The 15,664-nt window shown below is 52.3% G+C and overlaps 8 protein-coding genes across 8 annotated transcripts; 4 read left to right on the top strand and 4 right to left on the bottom strand.

Moving 5' to 3' along the window:
* Positions 1–658: 658 nt before the first annotated feature.
* BO97DRAFT_426669 (uncharacterized protein) lies at positions 659–1,067 on the bottom strand (the record flags this gene model as incomplete). Its single annotated transcript, XM_025697143.1, has 4 exons — positions 659–700; positions 758–819; positions 881–926; positions 966–1,067. The coding sequence occupies 4 exons, from the start codon at positions 1,065–1,067 to the stop codon at positions 659–661; spliced, it is 252 nt and encodes an 83-aa protein (XP_025549298.1).
* Positions 1,068–2,599: 1,532 nt separating this feature from the next.
* On the bottom strand, positions 2,600–3,469 carry BO97DRAFT_329661 (GPI anchored serine-threonine rich family protein; the record flags this gene model as incomplete). Its single annotated transcript, XM_025691337.1, has 2 exons — positions 2,600–3,012; positions 3,106–3,469. Coding segments are annotated over 2 exons (777 nt in total), but the record flags the coding sequence as incomplete, so codon positions are not given.
* A 538-nt stretch (positions 3,470–4,007) lies between these two features.
* Positions 4,008–5,217, bottom strand: BO97DRAFT_456709 (uncharacterized protein; the record flags this gene model as incomplete). The annotated part of the gene is made up of 5 exons (XM_025699182.1): positions 4,934–5,217; positions 4,693–4,876; positions 4,449–4,633; positions 4,115–4,321; positions 4,008–4,073 (listed from the first exon to the last, which is right to left on the bottom strand). Exons 1-5 carry the CDS (start codon positions 5,204–5,206, stop codon positions 4,008–4,010), a joined length of 915 nt encoding a protein of 304 aa, XP_025549296.1. The 5' UTR covers positions 5,207–5,217.
* A 923-nt stretch (positions 5,218–6,140) lies between these two features.
* BO97DRAFT_394618 (nitronate monooxygenase) lies at positions 6,141–7,239 on the bottom strand (the record flags this gene model as incomplete). Its single annotated transcript, XM_025693989.1, has 1 exon — positions 6,141–7,239. Exon 1 carries the CDS (start codon positions 7,185–7,187, stop codon positions 6,141–6,143), a length of 1,047 nt encoding a protein of 348 aa, XP_025549295.1. The 5' UTR covers positions 7,188–7,239.
* A 691-nt stretch (positions 7,240–7,930) lies between these two features.
* Positions 7,931–9,099, top strand: BO97DRAFT_394616 (Gfo/Idh/MocA family protein; the record flags this gene model as incomplete). Its single annotated transcript, XM_025693988.1, has 3 exons — positions 7,931–7,972; positions 8,023–8,307; positions 8,365–9,099. The coding sequence occupies 3 exons, from the start codon at positions 7,931–7,933 to the stop codon at positions 9,097–9,099; spliced, it is 1,062 nt and encodes a 353-aa protein (XP_025549294.1).
* A 536-nt stretch (positions 9,100–9,635) lies between these two features.
* On the top strand, positions 9,636–11,739 carry BO97DRAFT_436213 (uncharacterized protein; the record flags this gene model as incomplete). Its single annotated transcript, XM_025697770.1, has 5 exons — positions 9,636–9,690; positions 9,840–10,495; positions 10,544–11,156; positions 11,212–11,407; positions 11,457–11,739. The coding sequence occupies 5 exons, from the start codon at positions 9,636–9,638 to the stop codon at positions 11,737–11,739; spliced, it is 1,803 nt and encodes a 600-aa protein (XP_025549293.1).
* A 110-nt stretch (positions 11,740–11,849) lies between these two features.
* Positions 11,850–12,287, top strand: BO97DRAFT_479415 (uncharacterized protein). The gene is made up of 2 exons (XM_025700692.1): positions 11,850–11,877; positions 11,942–12,287. Exons 1-2 carry the CDS (start codon positions 11,863–11,865, stop codon positions 12,122–12,124), a joined length of 198 nt encoding a protein of 65 aa, XP_025549292.1. The 5' UTR covers positions 11,850–11,862; the 3' UTR covers positions 12,125–12,287.
* Positions 12,288–12,830: 543 nt separating this feature from the next.
* Positions 12,831–14,697, top strand: BO97DRAFT_394609 (MFS general substrate transporter; the record flags this gene model as incomplete). Its single annotated transcript, XM_025693987.1, has 5 exons — positions 12,831–13,015; positions 13,069–13,090; positions 13,176–13,225; positions 13,275–13,604; positions 13,665–14,697. The coding sequence occupies 5 exons, from the start codon at positions 12,831–12,833 to the stop codon at positions 14,566–14,568; spliced, it is 1,491 nt and encodes a 496-aa protein (XP_025549291.1). The 3' UTR covers positions 14,569–14,697.
* Between the last annotated feature and the right edge of the window lie 967 nt (positions 14,698–15,664).

Raw genomic sequence — 15,664 nt, 5'->3', positions numbered from 1 at the left:
GATGTCGCAGCGGCTCTCTCTATCGATACAAGTAGGTTTAGCAGAGCCTGAAGCTATCCGAAGCTATATTCTCCTGGTCGCAAACCACGAGCGTACCTTGCCACTCACTCCATAGATATCTTACGACAAGCCCCTTGTTCATTGTCAAGGCTCATGCGCACAGAACTGGTAAAGTTGTCAAAAACCAGCAACCCCTGACCACAGATAGAGTCATTACTCATGGATTCAGTGACACGTGGGGTAGGGCAGCTTCAGATCATGGAACGTGAGCCGCAAACGGCGGATGCGGGTGGTAATGTTACCTTTCCGCGGAACGATATACGAGTCAGCCATTGGACTATCTATCTGCCCTAAAAGACTTGCCTCTCTCGGTATGCATCACTGCTCGGCTACAGCCAAAGTCGTTTCTATCGTTCTTTGAGCCCTTGATATTGATAGAAGACCAAGAGAATCTCTGGTTAAATAATCAAAGCTAAGAATTAGTTACAAATGTTGGTTGTTTCGTCTCGACTCGGTGTTTCGTTACTTAGACGCCCCTTCGCTCCAACACCCATCGAAAACAGTTGTGCTTCGGGTACATATTGCCTCTGATATGTGCCAAGGTGACCGGCAGAAAAGAAAGTCCTCCGCATGATCAGACAGCCACGTCAAGACACTATCACTTCTTCTGGCACACAACGTAAGAGTTATATCTGTTCGACTATTTTGAAACATTAGAAGCTGCTGTTTAAGCTTTGATTGTCGACAGCCAACTTACCGGAGCCGGGAAGGCAATGTAATGGCCGCTCTCGCACTTCAGATTCTCGCAGCCTTCGAGCCCTACATCTCGCGATTAGTGTTTAAATTGGGGGCACCAGGATGATGAGAGTCTGGAACGTACAAGTCCACCCGCATTCAGTACCGGCAACGCCTCTGACTACCACACCCTTGCACCAGAATTCTTTAGCTTAGTCGTTTTGCTTGACGATGGAGATCTCATCCTCGCCTCCTTCGTCGGTGTCTGAGGCAGGCGCGGCGGTGACGAAAGAGGCGGCTGCGATGAAAGCGAGGATGTTCTTCAACTGCATGATGGCGTGGATTGGCACTTCAAGAATGTGCTTGACAGGCTCTGTGCTTTGTTGATGTACTGCAATGATGGCAATGCTGATGATGATGAGCAAGACACGAGGATTCCCGGACACAAGGAGCATTTTATAGACGATGGTCTCCAGATCTAGACTTGGTCCTTCGTCGTAAATATACGATCTCTGATCTCACGACTGGCATCTGGAGGAGATCTACGGTGATAGCCAAGAGGCTCAAATGATCAACTTCAGTAGAAAAGTCGGGTTTTCGGACAGCCTGCCGTGATTGCGGATATGGCAGCCGATCACCGTTGGGTGGGCTTGCGGGCCGCCTCGTATAACCATTGTTGTCCGGTGGCCACATCGGGTTCGTCTAGTCTTGCTCGCTCGATTTGGAAACTAGCACGCTGAGTCTCTTGATGTGTATGACGCTGCCGAGGAAATCGGGGATAGAATGAGCTCGAGAAGCCCGGGTTTCCACGACCGCTGAGTTTACGAACCCCGCGTCCATCTGGATGAGCCTACTCTATATGTGAGGAGCGGGCATGCTATATCAGCTATTAATATCTTCCTACTTTTCCTCATTCGAGTTGTTGACAGGTTGAATCCATGGGATTATAGGCTAGACTTCCGTCTGGCGAGTGAATGGAGTCATAGGTCGTGTTTAGCATCGCTGTGGGTTGCATCTCTATGGACAGCGATGCTGTCTTACGATTATATGATCTTAAAATATACACCATGCGTCTTTTTCAGGTAGCCAATTCTTAAGCACTCCATTATAGTTGCTCTTTGCCAACAATATTTATCATGGAATGATGCTAAAGGGCCGACTGAAGCCGAACGACGTAGCAGAATCATTTCAGACCCATTGCATCTTAATCAATGAGATGCCCGGATCTAGTTTAGAAAGTCCAGTCGATGATCATAACTACTCGACCTTCTCCTCACTTGTGGCCGTATGCCGCCAAAAATTGTTCTGGGGCAGGTCATCAACCAAGGGTGAAAGCTCTCGATCATCTACTCCACGAATCCAATCGTTTACGTCCCTTTCAGGATCGACTTAGGGCATAACAGCCTTCAGCATAGGCTGAGTAGACGCACGAGTGAGCCTGGCGGTCAAGATGCTGCGGCCACTGCACTGATAGTGAGGAAGTAAATGTCTGAAGGCGCGAAAATCGATCATCCTCTAAGCCCAATATCAACATAAGTGGAGAGCAGATTCATCTTGATCTTCGACGCGATGATCCCAATAGTTATGCGCAAGCTAACTCGGACCTATATTACAAATGAGGGATGTTCACTCATTTCCAAATCTAGATAGCATATCATAGAAAGTATCCAATGGCTAGAATCAACGCTAATCACATCATGCACAAACTAATAAACTCCTAAAACAACGAAGACACCACCACCACCGCAACTGCAACTCCCCACCGGTTACCCCCTACCATCCTCGACCCAGCACCCGTAGCCGTCGAATCTGAATTCAGGGCCCCAGTGGAGCCACTGACCACTCCACTCTCCGTGGACGGAGCACCCGTGGCAGCAGCCGAATCATCCCCCGTCCCATCCGTCTCATTTTTCTTCTCCCCTTTCCTCTCATTCTCATCCCCCTTCTTATCCTCATCGTCACCCGCATCATCATCCTCATCCTCCCCGACAACCCGAAACGTAGCCGAATACTTCACCTTCTCCGCATCATCGACATCCACAACCGCAAACCGATAATCATCCGCCAGGGTCAGTTTCCCCGGCAGCACACACGCCAGACTCCCCGAGTTAGCGACATGCGTCGCGACAGTGGACACATTCCTCGAGTCGGTGCTGGATGCGCCTTCCATCAGGTACACACTGACGTGGGCCGTCTCCTTCTCGACTGGCCAGGTGAGGATAGTGGTCTTCCCGCGCGTGACGGGCTGGTTCTCGGTTGGGTAGTAGGTCGTGGCGTCTGTGGAGTTCGCTGCGGTGCTGTTCCCGTTGGATTTGGGCGCGATGATGGTGAAAGGCTTGGAGGTGTAGCCTTCTTTTGTCTCGGTCTCACCATTGTTATTGGAAGTGGTGGTGCTTGTGTCTGTGTCGATGCCAGAGGAAGGGTCGATGACGATGATGTACTCCGACCCCGGGGGTAGGCGGGCGGGCGGAGACCAGGAGATCGAGCCCGAGTTGGTGATGTTCGTGGCGATCGTGTAGAGCGATGTGTGGTTTGTTGTTGTTTCGACGTGCAGGGAGAGCTTTGCGCTGCTGCGTTGCGTCGTTGTCCAGGAGATTACGCTGGGCGTGTTTGGGGTCAGGATCGCGCCGGAGGTGGGTGAGGTGATGCTGTATGCGGGCTTTTGCGTTGGGGAGCCGCGGGTTAGGGCTGTCAGTGCTGTAAGGAGGAGGGCGGTGGTGAGCTGCATCTTGATTCTGAAGGCTGGTGCTTGTGGTGAGGGATCGAAGTCAAGGGCGCAGTGGGATTTAAGGTCAGTATTTATCTTTCGTTAAACTGTGCTATAGATACATTGAGGTTCGGCGATCCGGGGGAGGCGTGGCTGTGGAATGTCAAGCCTATCCCGTCTTGAAGATTACGGTCTCATTCTTGCCGCCGGCTGAACCTATGCGGAATGACTTTATTCAAGGGGCTGGCCGTATGCGCTGCCTACACCTGGACTTGCAGGCAATTTTGAAATTATTTTCGGAAGTACAAGGTTGTTTTCGGTTGGCTGAACATAATATCAGGCAGTTGATGAATGTCGAGCTGTTATTCAGGCGCCGCGCCCTCGCGGATGCGGTCCTTCTACACAGTTGTTCACTACCACTGCCAGGATTGTCAGGCGAAGAACAACATCTTATCCCCATTAGTCAACGACGAACATAAATAGAATTGTGCTCGGAGCTCTGCGATCATCTGACACTCTGTCTAGCATGCAGCTGAACATCAGAAAGAGTAGGCAACTTTTCCATTTACTTTCTTCCCGTCAAGGCTTTGTGCGAAGGAAGGACACGGGCGTTCTCGAACGAGCGGAAAGTCTCAATCCACGTATCGAACTTGTTGTCGTGCCGAGTCCAACCATACTTCCTTGCCTGTTGATGGATGAAAACGTCAACCGGGGCTTCCCCGTAGCCCCGTCGAAGAAGCCCCAGGTACCCCAGCTGCAGGCCTCGGCCTTGCCACTATCCCACACCTCCTGCTTGTCTTTAGCCCACTCTAACATGTCAATCTCCTTCCGTAGCGTCTTAGCCTGTCTCTTAGCCGTCTCAAAATTGGGCTCCGGTGCCTAGAATAACAATCAGCCATCGTCTACTGTTCGTTGATAAAATCCGTGTACCTCCACCCCGAAATACTGCGCAACATCCTGCCACATGTGATTCCACACGAACACATCACCATTTGCATGGTTAAACGCCTGGTCCTTGCAGTGGTCCTGCATCGAAGCCCAGACCGTCAGATCCGCCAAAACTGGGCGCATAGGAATTATCATCAATCGAGTTCCAGAAATACTCATTGCCCAGGAAGGTAGCGGGTTGAGCCAGCTCGCGGCAGATCAGCATGTAAATCGCGACCGTCAATGCCTCCGACATGCCGTTTGCTGGGAACACCATCAGCCCAAAGCAAAGCCTTATCTTTTGGTATGAATCTCCAATTCACCATGCGGCGCATAGCCATTGATCGCACTCGGACGGATAACATTATACGACCAGCAGCGGCGTCTCGTCTGCACCTCCCGGAGGTAATCCTCCTGGTTGTAGTAGAAGTTATACCCCTGGTCGTCGTACTGAGGGAACGATTCGTCCAGCGGGACTTTGACGGGCCCCAGATGGACACCATAGTACTATGCCTCGTCATTCGTCTCTGCTAATTTTCGTTCAGAATGGCTGGGGCTTCTTACCTTGCCGCCAGTCTGCAGACTCACGCGCTGCAAGACAGGACATACTGTATCCACGACGTCCATAGAATTGCGAAACTGCGGCACTTCCTTGTCCCCCAGAATATGGAAATCATCGTCGTGGACGTACGAGGCGAAGTATGCATGGGTGACAGGCGCGCAGATGGGCTTCAGCTGGGCAATGATCTCCTCGACGGGCGCGAGGAAGTCGATGGCCACGAATTCCACGCGCGGATCAACCCATGGAGCGTGGAGTGGACGCCGCGACGAGACCATGATTCGCGACCTTTCTCTATTAGTATATAGGATATCATCTGAGCTTTCTGAGGGTTGATATCATTTTTCTTTCGGTTGTCGGATTAGGTGCTCCACGATGGCATAGCCGCTTACCCCATTTGCGCCGGTCACGAAGGCGAACTTTGGGTTGTTTTAGGCCCATGATAGGGTATCTCGTAGAGGGGGTTCTCGGGTCTGTGGAGTTGGGATTGTGGTCTGGTTTCTATGTACATTTCATTTCTCGAGACTGGCTTTCGGTGCAGGTGTGTGTTCCGATTTACCCGGGTGAATAACTGAGTATTGAAGGCCTGAGTCGATCTTTTCCGTGTTCTCCTTAGGTTGGATTAGCTTGCATCATTTCGGAAATCCGGCTTTAGTAGGTGTCGGGGCTAATGCACGAGAGGACAGATTCGGGTTTAGATGGTGCAACTATTGAAACATGCCAAGGATTGGGGATAGTGGTGTGGATTATAGGTGAGGATGCGATGGAATCTTGAACGCTGTCTTTACTACTTAGTAGAACAAGTGCATTGACAATTGGTCAGTTGGGTTTTGTGTAACATAGATCGATGGCCTGATTTCGTGCCATGCTGTCAGCATCTGAGTACATTCTTGTACTACATTCGCGCACTATGCGCTGTCACGAATCTGATCTCTACAAGTGCTTCGTGCTCGGTTGCAGGTCACACCAAATCCACCAACTGATTCCGAGAAGCTGTTCAGAGTCCGTCAAGTATCATCAGGGGAGATTGTCCTTGTTTGGGGGTATCAAAGGATCAGAGGTCAAATGTTCTGGGTCATTGTTGCTGCTATAGAGTCATGAGCGCAATGGGTGCTCTGCAATAGAAGGAATAGCAATAGGATATATTAATTGCTTGAGATAGAAACACAATGCGACAGGCGCAGGAATGATCAAATCACACCCGCAAATGCCTCAAAACGCAGCGCTACCAGCCCGCAATCTCTTCTTTGCATCCTCTCTAACCGTCTCCACGATGTCCTTCGCCTGTTCAAGCTTGCTCATCAATCCAACGCCCGTCCCGGCCCAGACACTGCTAGTATCACGATAGCCATTCTCCGTCTCCCGAAGCCGATCCCCGTCGCGAAGCAACTCCGCCCGGACCTCCTCCATACTCATACCCTTCTGCTCATTCTCGTAGCAGACATTCGTAAGACACCGCCCATCGTACAGAGCCGGCCACGGACTGGGCCCCGACATCTCATCGAACACGCGCGATCGAGCCGTAGCCTCGCCGCCGTCGGACGCGCGAAACAGCGCCTCGCGATACTGCGCCGGCACGTTCGTCTCCTCAGCTGCCAAGAACCGGGTCCCCATCGTCACGACCGCGGCGCCCAGCATCACCGCCGCCGCCGTGCTCCGCCCATCCATAATCCCGCCCGCCGCCACAAGCGGGATCCCGCCCATCCCAGCCGCTTGCAGCGCATCCGCCACCTCAGGGAGAAGCGTGATCAGACTCGCGCCCCGGGCGTGACCGTGCCCGCCCGCATCCACGCCCTGGATGACCAGCGCGTCGGGCCGGCACGCCTGCGCCGCGCCCACCGCCGCCTTGACGCTGCCAATCTGAATCCAGATCTTGGTGCGCGGCGACGCGCTCCGGATCATCGCCGTCCATTGCGCGAAGTCCGTGGCTTCCCCGAAGGAGAGCCATACGACGGCCGGTTTGTATTGGGTTAGTACAGGCGCGATGGCCAACGGTGACATCCCCGCGCAGATGACCCCGACGCCGATAGGGAGGATGTTGTCGGGAGATTGCGCGGTGATGCTCTGTAAGTGCTGGCTGGCGTGCCCGAGTTGCGTCGCCAGGGCTCTCGAGTCGGACAGGAAGCCGATTTGGCCCAGTCCCCCGGCTTGCGTTACCGCGACCGCTAGCTCGCTTGTCGCGAAGCCGCTCATCGGCGCGTTGGCGATGATTGGGCTTTGGAGCCAGGGGAGGTCGTGGAGGAGGGTGGTGCTGGACATTTTGGTGTAGTATTTTATTGTGTTGGGTGTATGTATGGTGGTTTGGTCGTAGATGATGGTGAAAGAGGGGGTGGGTCGTATGCTTATGCTTATGCTTAGTTATAGTATGGCTGAGATCCGGCGGATCCGCCACTGCTCCGACGCCGCGGAGCAAACGCCAGAGAGCAAACGCCGAAGAATTGCTTGGCTGCTCCAACTACAGGGGAGGCCTGGCGATGTGAGCGGGGTTGTGCTGCTAGAGAGCTGACTTAATTTGTGCCTCAGGCAGTAAGTCTCAGCTTCGAGGCTTCTTGTCTCGCAGCCTTCTGAAGCCTGACTTTTGAGGCACTCAACGCCAAGTGTTTGGGTTGGTGTAAGGGAGGGAGCCGAATTAAAGGTCAGTTCCACATCCACATCAATCTGCAGCAATGAACCGTGTCAGGCAGTACACTTGACTAAGTCTACATCTGGGCGGAGAGAAGCCTGTAGCCACAGTGTCGCGCGCGAGTGCGTTACCTGATCAGGCAACTGCCGGCGTGGTTCTCGCGGCGGACATCAATCAGAACTACCGGATTTGGTAGTTCTCGCCGCCATCCTAGATGAAGTGTACTTGAAGGTCTCTAGGACATAGACACAGTGAGATGCACCAGGAACAAGATATAAAGAGGGCAAGACGTCGGCAGAATCTCGCTACCATACTCCGCTCCATTCCTCCGCAATCCTTTCACTCAATATCTTCACTCAAGTTCTCGCACAACACCAAAATGAACCCTCTCAAAATTGCAGTTGTTGGCCTTGGCCGCATGGTATGTACTAACACCATCAAGGGCTTTATGACCTGCTAACGCTATCTCAGGGCAAACGCCATGTACGCACCCTTTTGTACCGCGTGCCCCACGCTCAAGTGGTCGGAGTCTGCAGCTCCGATGCGACCGAGATCGACTGGGCGAAGAACAACCAAGAATACAAAGACTTTGGCATCACAGTCTACGACAACTACGACAAGATGCTAGACCACCCAGGGCTGCAAGCTGTCTGGATCTCGAGCAGCACCGATGTTCACGCAAGTCAATCGCTGGCTGCGATTGCCAAGAACCTGCACGTTCTCTGCGAGAAGCCACTCAGTACCGATCTTGCCGAGGTGGGAGACCTCCCCACATCATCAAGACACTATCATTAACGCAGTTCTGGCAATCAGGCAAAATCAGTAGTCGATGCCGCCCGCGCAAAGCCGTCTCTGAAGGTGATGGCAGGCTTCTCGCGGCGCTTCGACGCCTCCTACCGCGACGCCAGCACCAAGATCTACGAGCAGCAGGCCATCGGCACCCCCTTCCTGGTCCGGTCCAACACCTGCGACCTCCGCGACGACACGGGCTTCTTTGTCCGGTACGCGTCGCGCAATGGGGGCATCTTTGTCGACTGCGCCATCCACGACATCGACCTGTCGCTCTGGTTCCTCGGCAACCCCACCCCCAAGGCGTGCTGGGCAGCGGGAACCTTGCAGCACCACCGGGAGCTGAAAGATCTCTCCGATGTAGACAATGCGGTCGGAGTGGTGGAGTTCTGGGGCGGCAAGATCGCCTACTTCTACTGTTCGCGGACGCAGGCGCACGGCCACGATGTCTGCACCGAGATCACCGGGACCGAAGGCAAGCTGATGGTTAATGTCATTCCGCGGCAAAATAATGTGGTCCTGGCCGACAAGCTGGGCATGCGCCATGAGGTCCAGCCGGAGTACTGGGAGCGGTTCGAGCACGCCTTCGCGCTGGAGGCCAATGAGTTTATTGCTTCCATCCGCGAGGATAAGGAGGTGCCGTTGCCGCTGGAGGCTGGCATGAAGGTCATGCAGATTGGGCAGGCTCTGCAGCATGCCTTGCTGTCTGGGGAAGTGGTGCGCTTCAACTTCAATGAGACTGGCGAGCGGCTGAACTAGGTCTCTGGGGAGTGGGTCAGTCTATAGCATCCTAGAGTTATCATGATGTTGCAATGTGAATTCAATCCGTTTTGAGATAAGATAAATTCTCAAGAAGTCTCCGGGTATGATTGAGTCCTTGCCATACACCTTAGAGATTTGGGATGGAACTCATCATCGGAATCATCAATTCTGTATGCGAAAGAGATGTGCGTCTTGATAGCCGGATTTGCAGCTCGTTGCTCAACGCCTGCAATGTATGTTGAACTTGGGATCAAGCGCTCCATCAAGAGTCCCTAGAAAGGCAAATGAGTCAGGATTCTACAGTAAGCTTGTGCGCTGAATGAGGTGGAGGTTGATGGATTGATGATTGAAGTAAGTAAGTGGGAGAGTCCGGGTCACGGGTCCACGGTCACGGGTATCGGGACTCTTTTCCTAAAATGGATGCGGGGATGAGGGGTCGCGCCTGCCTCCATTGAAACTTGAAGTTGTATATTTTGACTCCAAAAGGCAACCTCCGCCGTCCCCGACCAAAATTCTTCACATCGGCGTACACAATGTCCGCGACAGCTAGGACATCCCAGGGTCAGACTCCGTGCTCCAAGTGTCGAGGTATGGCGCGCATCTTTCATGGAATGAATACCCGGCGCTCTCGCTAACCAAGACGCTCGACTAGAAAAACACGTACGATGTGAGTGGATAACAAGCTGGACACCATCCTTGATACCCCTCACTAACTGGCTTCCCTGCCATATCTCCAGGTGATAGGCTACGTCCGACGTGTACCCGATGCAAAGAAAAAGGCTGGATCTGCAAGCCAATTCGCCGCAAGTCGCCGTTCCGTCAGGGGTCCACGGCTGGATTGGACGCCAGTTTTTCCGGGAATCAGGTTTGGGTGAGCAGTGCGCCTAAGCGGTGGAGACCACTCTTCAGACAGGAGCAGATCTCCGACGGATTGGAAGGACCGACGTGCCACGCGGGGCAGGGGGCTTACTCAGAAGCCAATGGGGGGCTCTTGTTCTCGCCAGACACAAGTGTTGCAGCATGGGCACAGAGTGGCTCGTCATCCTTCGGTTCCCCCAAAACTCGCATGAGTGATAACAACGTACAATGCGAGGTGGAGACTGGCGTTCTAGCCACAGAGCGTGGTACTTTGATGGAGCGCTCGACTTCGTGGCGTTTGCCAGGATACAATAGGCCCATCGATGCGTTTTCGCTCACGGCTGGCCACGGATTCGGCGAAGTCGCCCATCCTGAAGCACTCCACCAAGAACCAACCAAGCTCCCATCGAGTCTCACCAGGCCTGGCAAGTCCCAACGCGGTCACAGCAATGAGTCGCCAAGGCATCTTGATCCAGAGAAATCCCTCCGGGAAGCTTGTCTACTTCGTTATTATATCGAAGAGATTTCTCCCTGGGTAAGTCGATGCCGAGTACATTCAGCATCGGCTGCTGACACGGCACAGTTTGATCATTGTGATCATTTAAGGCACTTCCGATTAGAAGTTCCCCGACGTGCACGACACTGCTCCACCATCCGTAACGCAGTTTTCGCCGTGTCGGCACGGCATTTAGTTCGGCTTCCCCGATATAGGACGCCGCATGGTATTCTATATCACGGACAATTAATCCGCGACATGGAAGATGCCACCGCAGTGGAGTATACACTACGTTGTATACCTGATCTTGTCAAGTTCCCGGAATCAACCGATCCCGTAAATCAGGAGAATATCATGGTTGCTGCAGTGATTCTCCGCCAATACGAAGAGATGGATGAAGACATGGAGGACGATGGACTTCTCGGAGATACTGCAGCTCATAACAGAGTCAACTTTCTGGCCATTACCCAAACTATCATCGAGTCCATGATGTCGCATCGCCTCGAACAGTCGCTTGCCACGGCGTCGTATTGGATTGCTGTCAGACAGGAGGTGTACTATGCTCTAACAAGAGAACGTGCACCCATCATGCAATTTCAATTAGAAGACTGGAGGACGGCGTCGGTTGCTAACAATTTCATCATGCTTGCTAGCGAAGTGACGAAATGGTTCTGGGAGGATCAATCAGTCGATGAATGGGGTTTGTATTGCTATCCCATGGTGAGCTCATCGAGAAGAAAAGCTAATTCGTTTAGAGCGACTTTCGTTGCGCGAGCAGGAGCTTGCGAGTGCATATCGAAGCGATCTAGCACCTATCCTCGAGAGACGAGCGGAAAAGCTACAGGGTCAGATCTTTCCAGCCATCTGGTACAGCTCTGAGGATCAAGTCACAGCAAGCCAGCATCTTGAGCTGTCTCGAATGATCTTGACCGCCGAAAATCCGCACCTGAAGTAAGACTGTAGGTCCGAATAGCAAATTAGTTCCCTAACGCGTCGCAAGACACTCAACCCGTGCAACACAACGCAGGACAGAGTCACAAGTGCGCGCAATCGTTCTGAAAATCTGTGGAATTGCTTTGAATCACATGGATTGCAAGCCAGCCTTGGTCAATGGTGTTATTGCGGTGACCCTGTATGGCGAGTATTTTACGGAGCCGGAGGAACGCGATGCTTTGGTAAGAGAAATCATCAATCGAGCCCAAGACCTGAACGCGTGGCCGATGCAAAAGCGGCATGAGCGACTGAAACAGCGATGGCGGTTGATGGACGGCGAGGAGATTTGAATGGCCTTCCTTGCCTTTGCTTTCCGCCTTGGCCACCGCCTTTGTGGAATGGCGCCTTTTCCTCTTTCATGGCCCAACCACCGCCATCACTTCAACGTACCGGTAGGTCCACCCTTCTCGATAATGGGCTCTCTCCAGGTAAGGTGGTTCTCCACTCATTCATTCATATTTTCTGAAGCTGTTGGCTAAAACTGTGTCATAGAAGCACTACCCCCAAAGAGTGATGACGAGTCAGAAATGGGATCGTCCTCCCCTGGGCTCAAGGATGATCAAACACTCCACTGTTTACGAAGAACATTACAAATCCCGGCTGGGGTCCGTGAGGCGTGACGAAGGGCTGACCCATCACGTTGTTAGTGCTGGCTGGCTGCATGTTACATCCTGAGCAATGATCCCATGCCTAAAAAGGACGAGTGGAAGGGGGAAATGATATCATTTCCTCCTGAAGCCCAATAATTTTCCGATATCACCCCAGATTCTAATGCACTCGAAGCTTGGTTTTGTCGTCGCGAACTATAAATGCCGGGTATCCGTTCCTCGCTTTTCCCACATTCCAGTGTGCAGTGTATCCAGGTCACATCTTTATCTAATTAAAGCCGGAGCTAGGACCCTTTCGACGGGCGCCATCTGGTGTGACCATGAGCTCTCATCAGACGACCCACTAGTCTACGTTGACGCGATGATGTTGATACGTTCAGGGAGAGGGCCGTGAGCCTGTGTTGCGTGCACAGGTTACAGTCCATCCAGGAGCATATGCAAATCCTAAGACGGTAGTACTCCAGCCAGCATTTTGCTTGCAAGTTGGCATCTCAAGTTGAGAGATTCCTTGAGGATTCCCCGTTGTCTGCAGTACGGTGCCATCTTTGCTCCGGCCATTGTCTAGTCCTCGATCCCTACCCTCTCGCGAGCTTTTTAGGCAGCTAAGTCCAAGCGATTATGGATCTGGTTGAATGTTGATCCGCGTTGCACCAATGACCATCCCTTTGGCCCAGTGCAAGAGGTATGTATCCCTTGATTTAGGCTCTTCACCAGGCCTTTAAAGTCAACCCCGTAAACCAGCTTGATAACCAAGATTTATCAATGATTTCACGATGGGTGAATACAAAGTTGCAGAGTTTACTGACCTAGATCGTCTTGCAGCGGAGCATGGACTGGAGTTGACTCCAGATGGAGCCCATCTGCGATGGGCGAAGACAAACCGGAAGCATCCACGCAACTGGCACCCAGCACGGAAGACTTATGACATATGTGTAATCGGTCTTCTAGAGTTTTTCACGTGAGAAGACCTTGTTATCTCCGTGACGTCTACTAATAGGCACGCTCTTATAGGACCGCTATGAGTACTTCGGGGGTGAGTCCATGCATCACAATAACGAAGCCTATGTTTGGCAGGTCAGCTAATCTGTTGATAGGCCTCGACGGCAAAGGCAGCACAGATTGAGCTGGGGACTGGAAAGACCTTCACATTGTTCATTTATGTTTCTACGTGAGTCTAGGACTTTTCTACCTCTGGGCATCGCACTAATCCATCTTAGTTATCTTTTGGGCCAAGGCCTGGGAGGCGTGATCTTCCCACCGTATTCAGAAACCTTTGGTCGGAAACGGCTTTACGTCCTAAGTGCTCTACTGTATAGTGTCTTCTGTCTTATTATTGGAGCTGTTCCTTCAGCCAGTGCTCTAGTGATCGGCCGATTGGTCACCGGGTTCCTGTCTGCTATTCCAACTATAGTCATTACTGGAAGCATCGAAGACCTGTTCAATTCGCAGGATCGGATATGGGTCATGCTCCTATATGTTACCATGGCATGCTTTGGGGTCAGTGCGGGTCCCATTATGAGCTCCTACGTCACCTATCGATATGGATGGTATGCTAGCTAGAGTTCAGATTATTTGCCTTTTGTGCGGCTGCTTACAAGAAGCTTTAGGAGATGGGTGTTCAACATCGGTGCAATCGTGACATGTGTTCTTGCACTGATGCTCATGTGCATTAAAGAGTCGCGACCTTCGTTGATTCTTGCTCGGGAAGTTCAAGCGTTTCGCAAATTGACCGGTAACGACTCGCTGCTTGCCCTGAATCCAGATTTTATGCCGGACCTTCGCGCTTTTGCCCATCTGGGACTGTTCCGACCGCTTCGACTGTTCTTCACCGAGCCCATCGTCTTCACCGTCACCATGGTGTTCTCCGTTTGCGTGGCTCTAATCTACCTCTTCACCGAAGCCCTCCCACCTATCTTCGAGGCATTCGGTTTCAATACGGAGGAGTCGAGCCTTCCCTTTCTCGCCCTTGGACTGGGGTGTCTTCCCAATTTTGCGACCCGGATCCTGGACTATCGCATCACGCAGCGACGCCTCAAGGAAGGACGGACCATCAAGCCGGAAGACAAACTGACAGGGCTCTACATCGGCGCACCCGTCCTTGCCCTTTCACTATGGTGGTTCGCCTGGACCATCCCGCCGGTGGGCGCAAATATCCACTGGTCCGTGTCCGTGGTCGCCCTCTTCTTCACCGGATACGCTCTCAACGAGCTGGAAGTCGTTGTCTCGCAATATATGGCGGACTCCTACCTGAGCTATGCTGCGAGCGGATTCGCCGCTCTATCTATTGTCCGGTCTCTTCTCTCCGCCACCTTCCCGCTGTTCGGAAGCGCGATGTTCGCTGCCCTGGGTGCGAACATTGGTGTTTCTATCTTGGCCAGTATCGCGACCCTGTTCTGCTTGGTCCCGCCACTGCTGGCCCGCTACGGGGAACGGATGCGGAAGAACAGCAACTTCGCCAAGTACAGCCTGCAGGTGTACGCGGAGAACGGAGTGGACTCGGACTTTTTGTAAAGTCTTTGTCTGGTGGGGCTGGCTGCTTTTCTCTGTCTCGATCTTACAGGCAAGATGCGAAGCAAAAATGTATAGCCCCTGTCTTCGTGCGGTTCCAGACCCTGACCCTTGACAGTTATGTTTGTGGGCATGAATAAAACGTTAATGACTAGGTTTCAATCTTGTTCGCTATTATGATAACGATGATGAAAATGGCCTTATGTCGATTTACCATGTCATATATGCTGTCGTCCTTTGTTTTATGCTAGTTAATATATACAAAAATCAGATGGTCGCGAAGCCGAATGAGATCCTTGTAGTTCCCATTCATCGGACGATTCTGGTTGTGTTCATGTCGCGCTCCCTTTCTCGGGTTTTTGAAGGGGATTTTTCGTGTAATGAAAATAGCAGGGAAGTCAAGATCCACACAATTATCTCTATCTAGCTTTCCCTTCGGATTAAGTAGAAAGTTTGAGCTTGTGGCTTTGCTCTTGAATGCTTAGATAGAAGTAGGCCATGACTGGTATACTCCGTTTAATCCGATGATGATTCTCGGAGCTGGAGCAGAGATGGGCGCGGGCGGATTCAGGAGAGATACAAGCCATAGAGCACTAAGTAGAGGCCTCTGCATACCATAATTAAGTGAAAGGGCATCAGTGACAAGTCAGCCTTGGAGCGCAGTATCTCTGCTTCCTTTGTTAAAGGTCAGTCCGCCTGACCTTTTATTAGCATGAAAGCCTTAGCGGTGCTTGCGAAGGGTGTAAGTCTGCGCCTTCTGAAGAGGTCAATGCGTCTGAATGTCAGGCACTGAGTCTGGACACATCGTTGGTGAAAAAGGACTAACCCTAGCGCGGGATCCAATGGTATCTCAGCGACGCGAACGTGTGTATCAGTATTTCTGAGTCCCAGCAAGAGCGCTTTACGAGGTTAGACCACTCTATAACAGAACCCTTTGATGGGGGCCGGGCTCTCGGTTTTGTAGTGGCCTATACTGGTGAGGTGGTAGAGGGCTGCACACGAGTGTTTCGAGTGCTGCTCATTCCGAGGGTCTTAGGGCTGAGCTAATGTCCGCAAATTATGGCCGTGGTCACGGGAATAATATGCTCACCCTGTTCGG

Source organism: Aspergillus homomorphus (assembly GCF_003184865.1).
Source record: "Aspergillus homomorphus CBS 101889 unplaced genomic scaffold BO97scaffold_31, whole genome shotgun sequence".
NCBI classification, from domain to species: Eukaryota; Fungi; Ascomycota; class Eurotiomycetes; order Eurotiales; family Aspergillaceae; genus Aspergillus; species Aspergillus homomorphus.
Note: the sequence above shows the minus strand (reverse complement) of the source record. Positions and strands in the feature narration are given on the sequence as shown.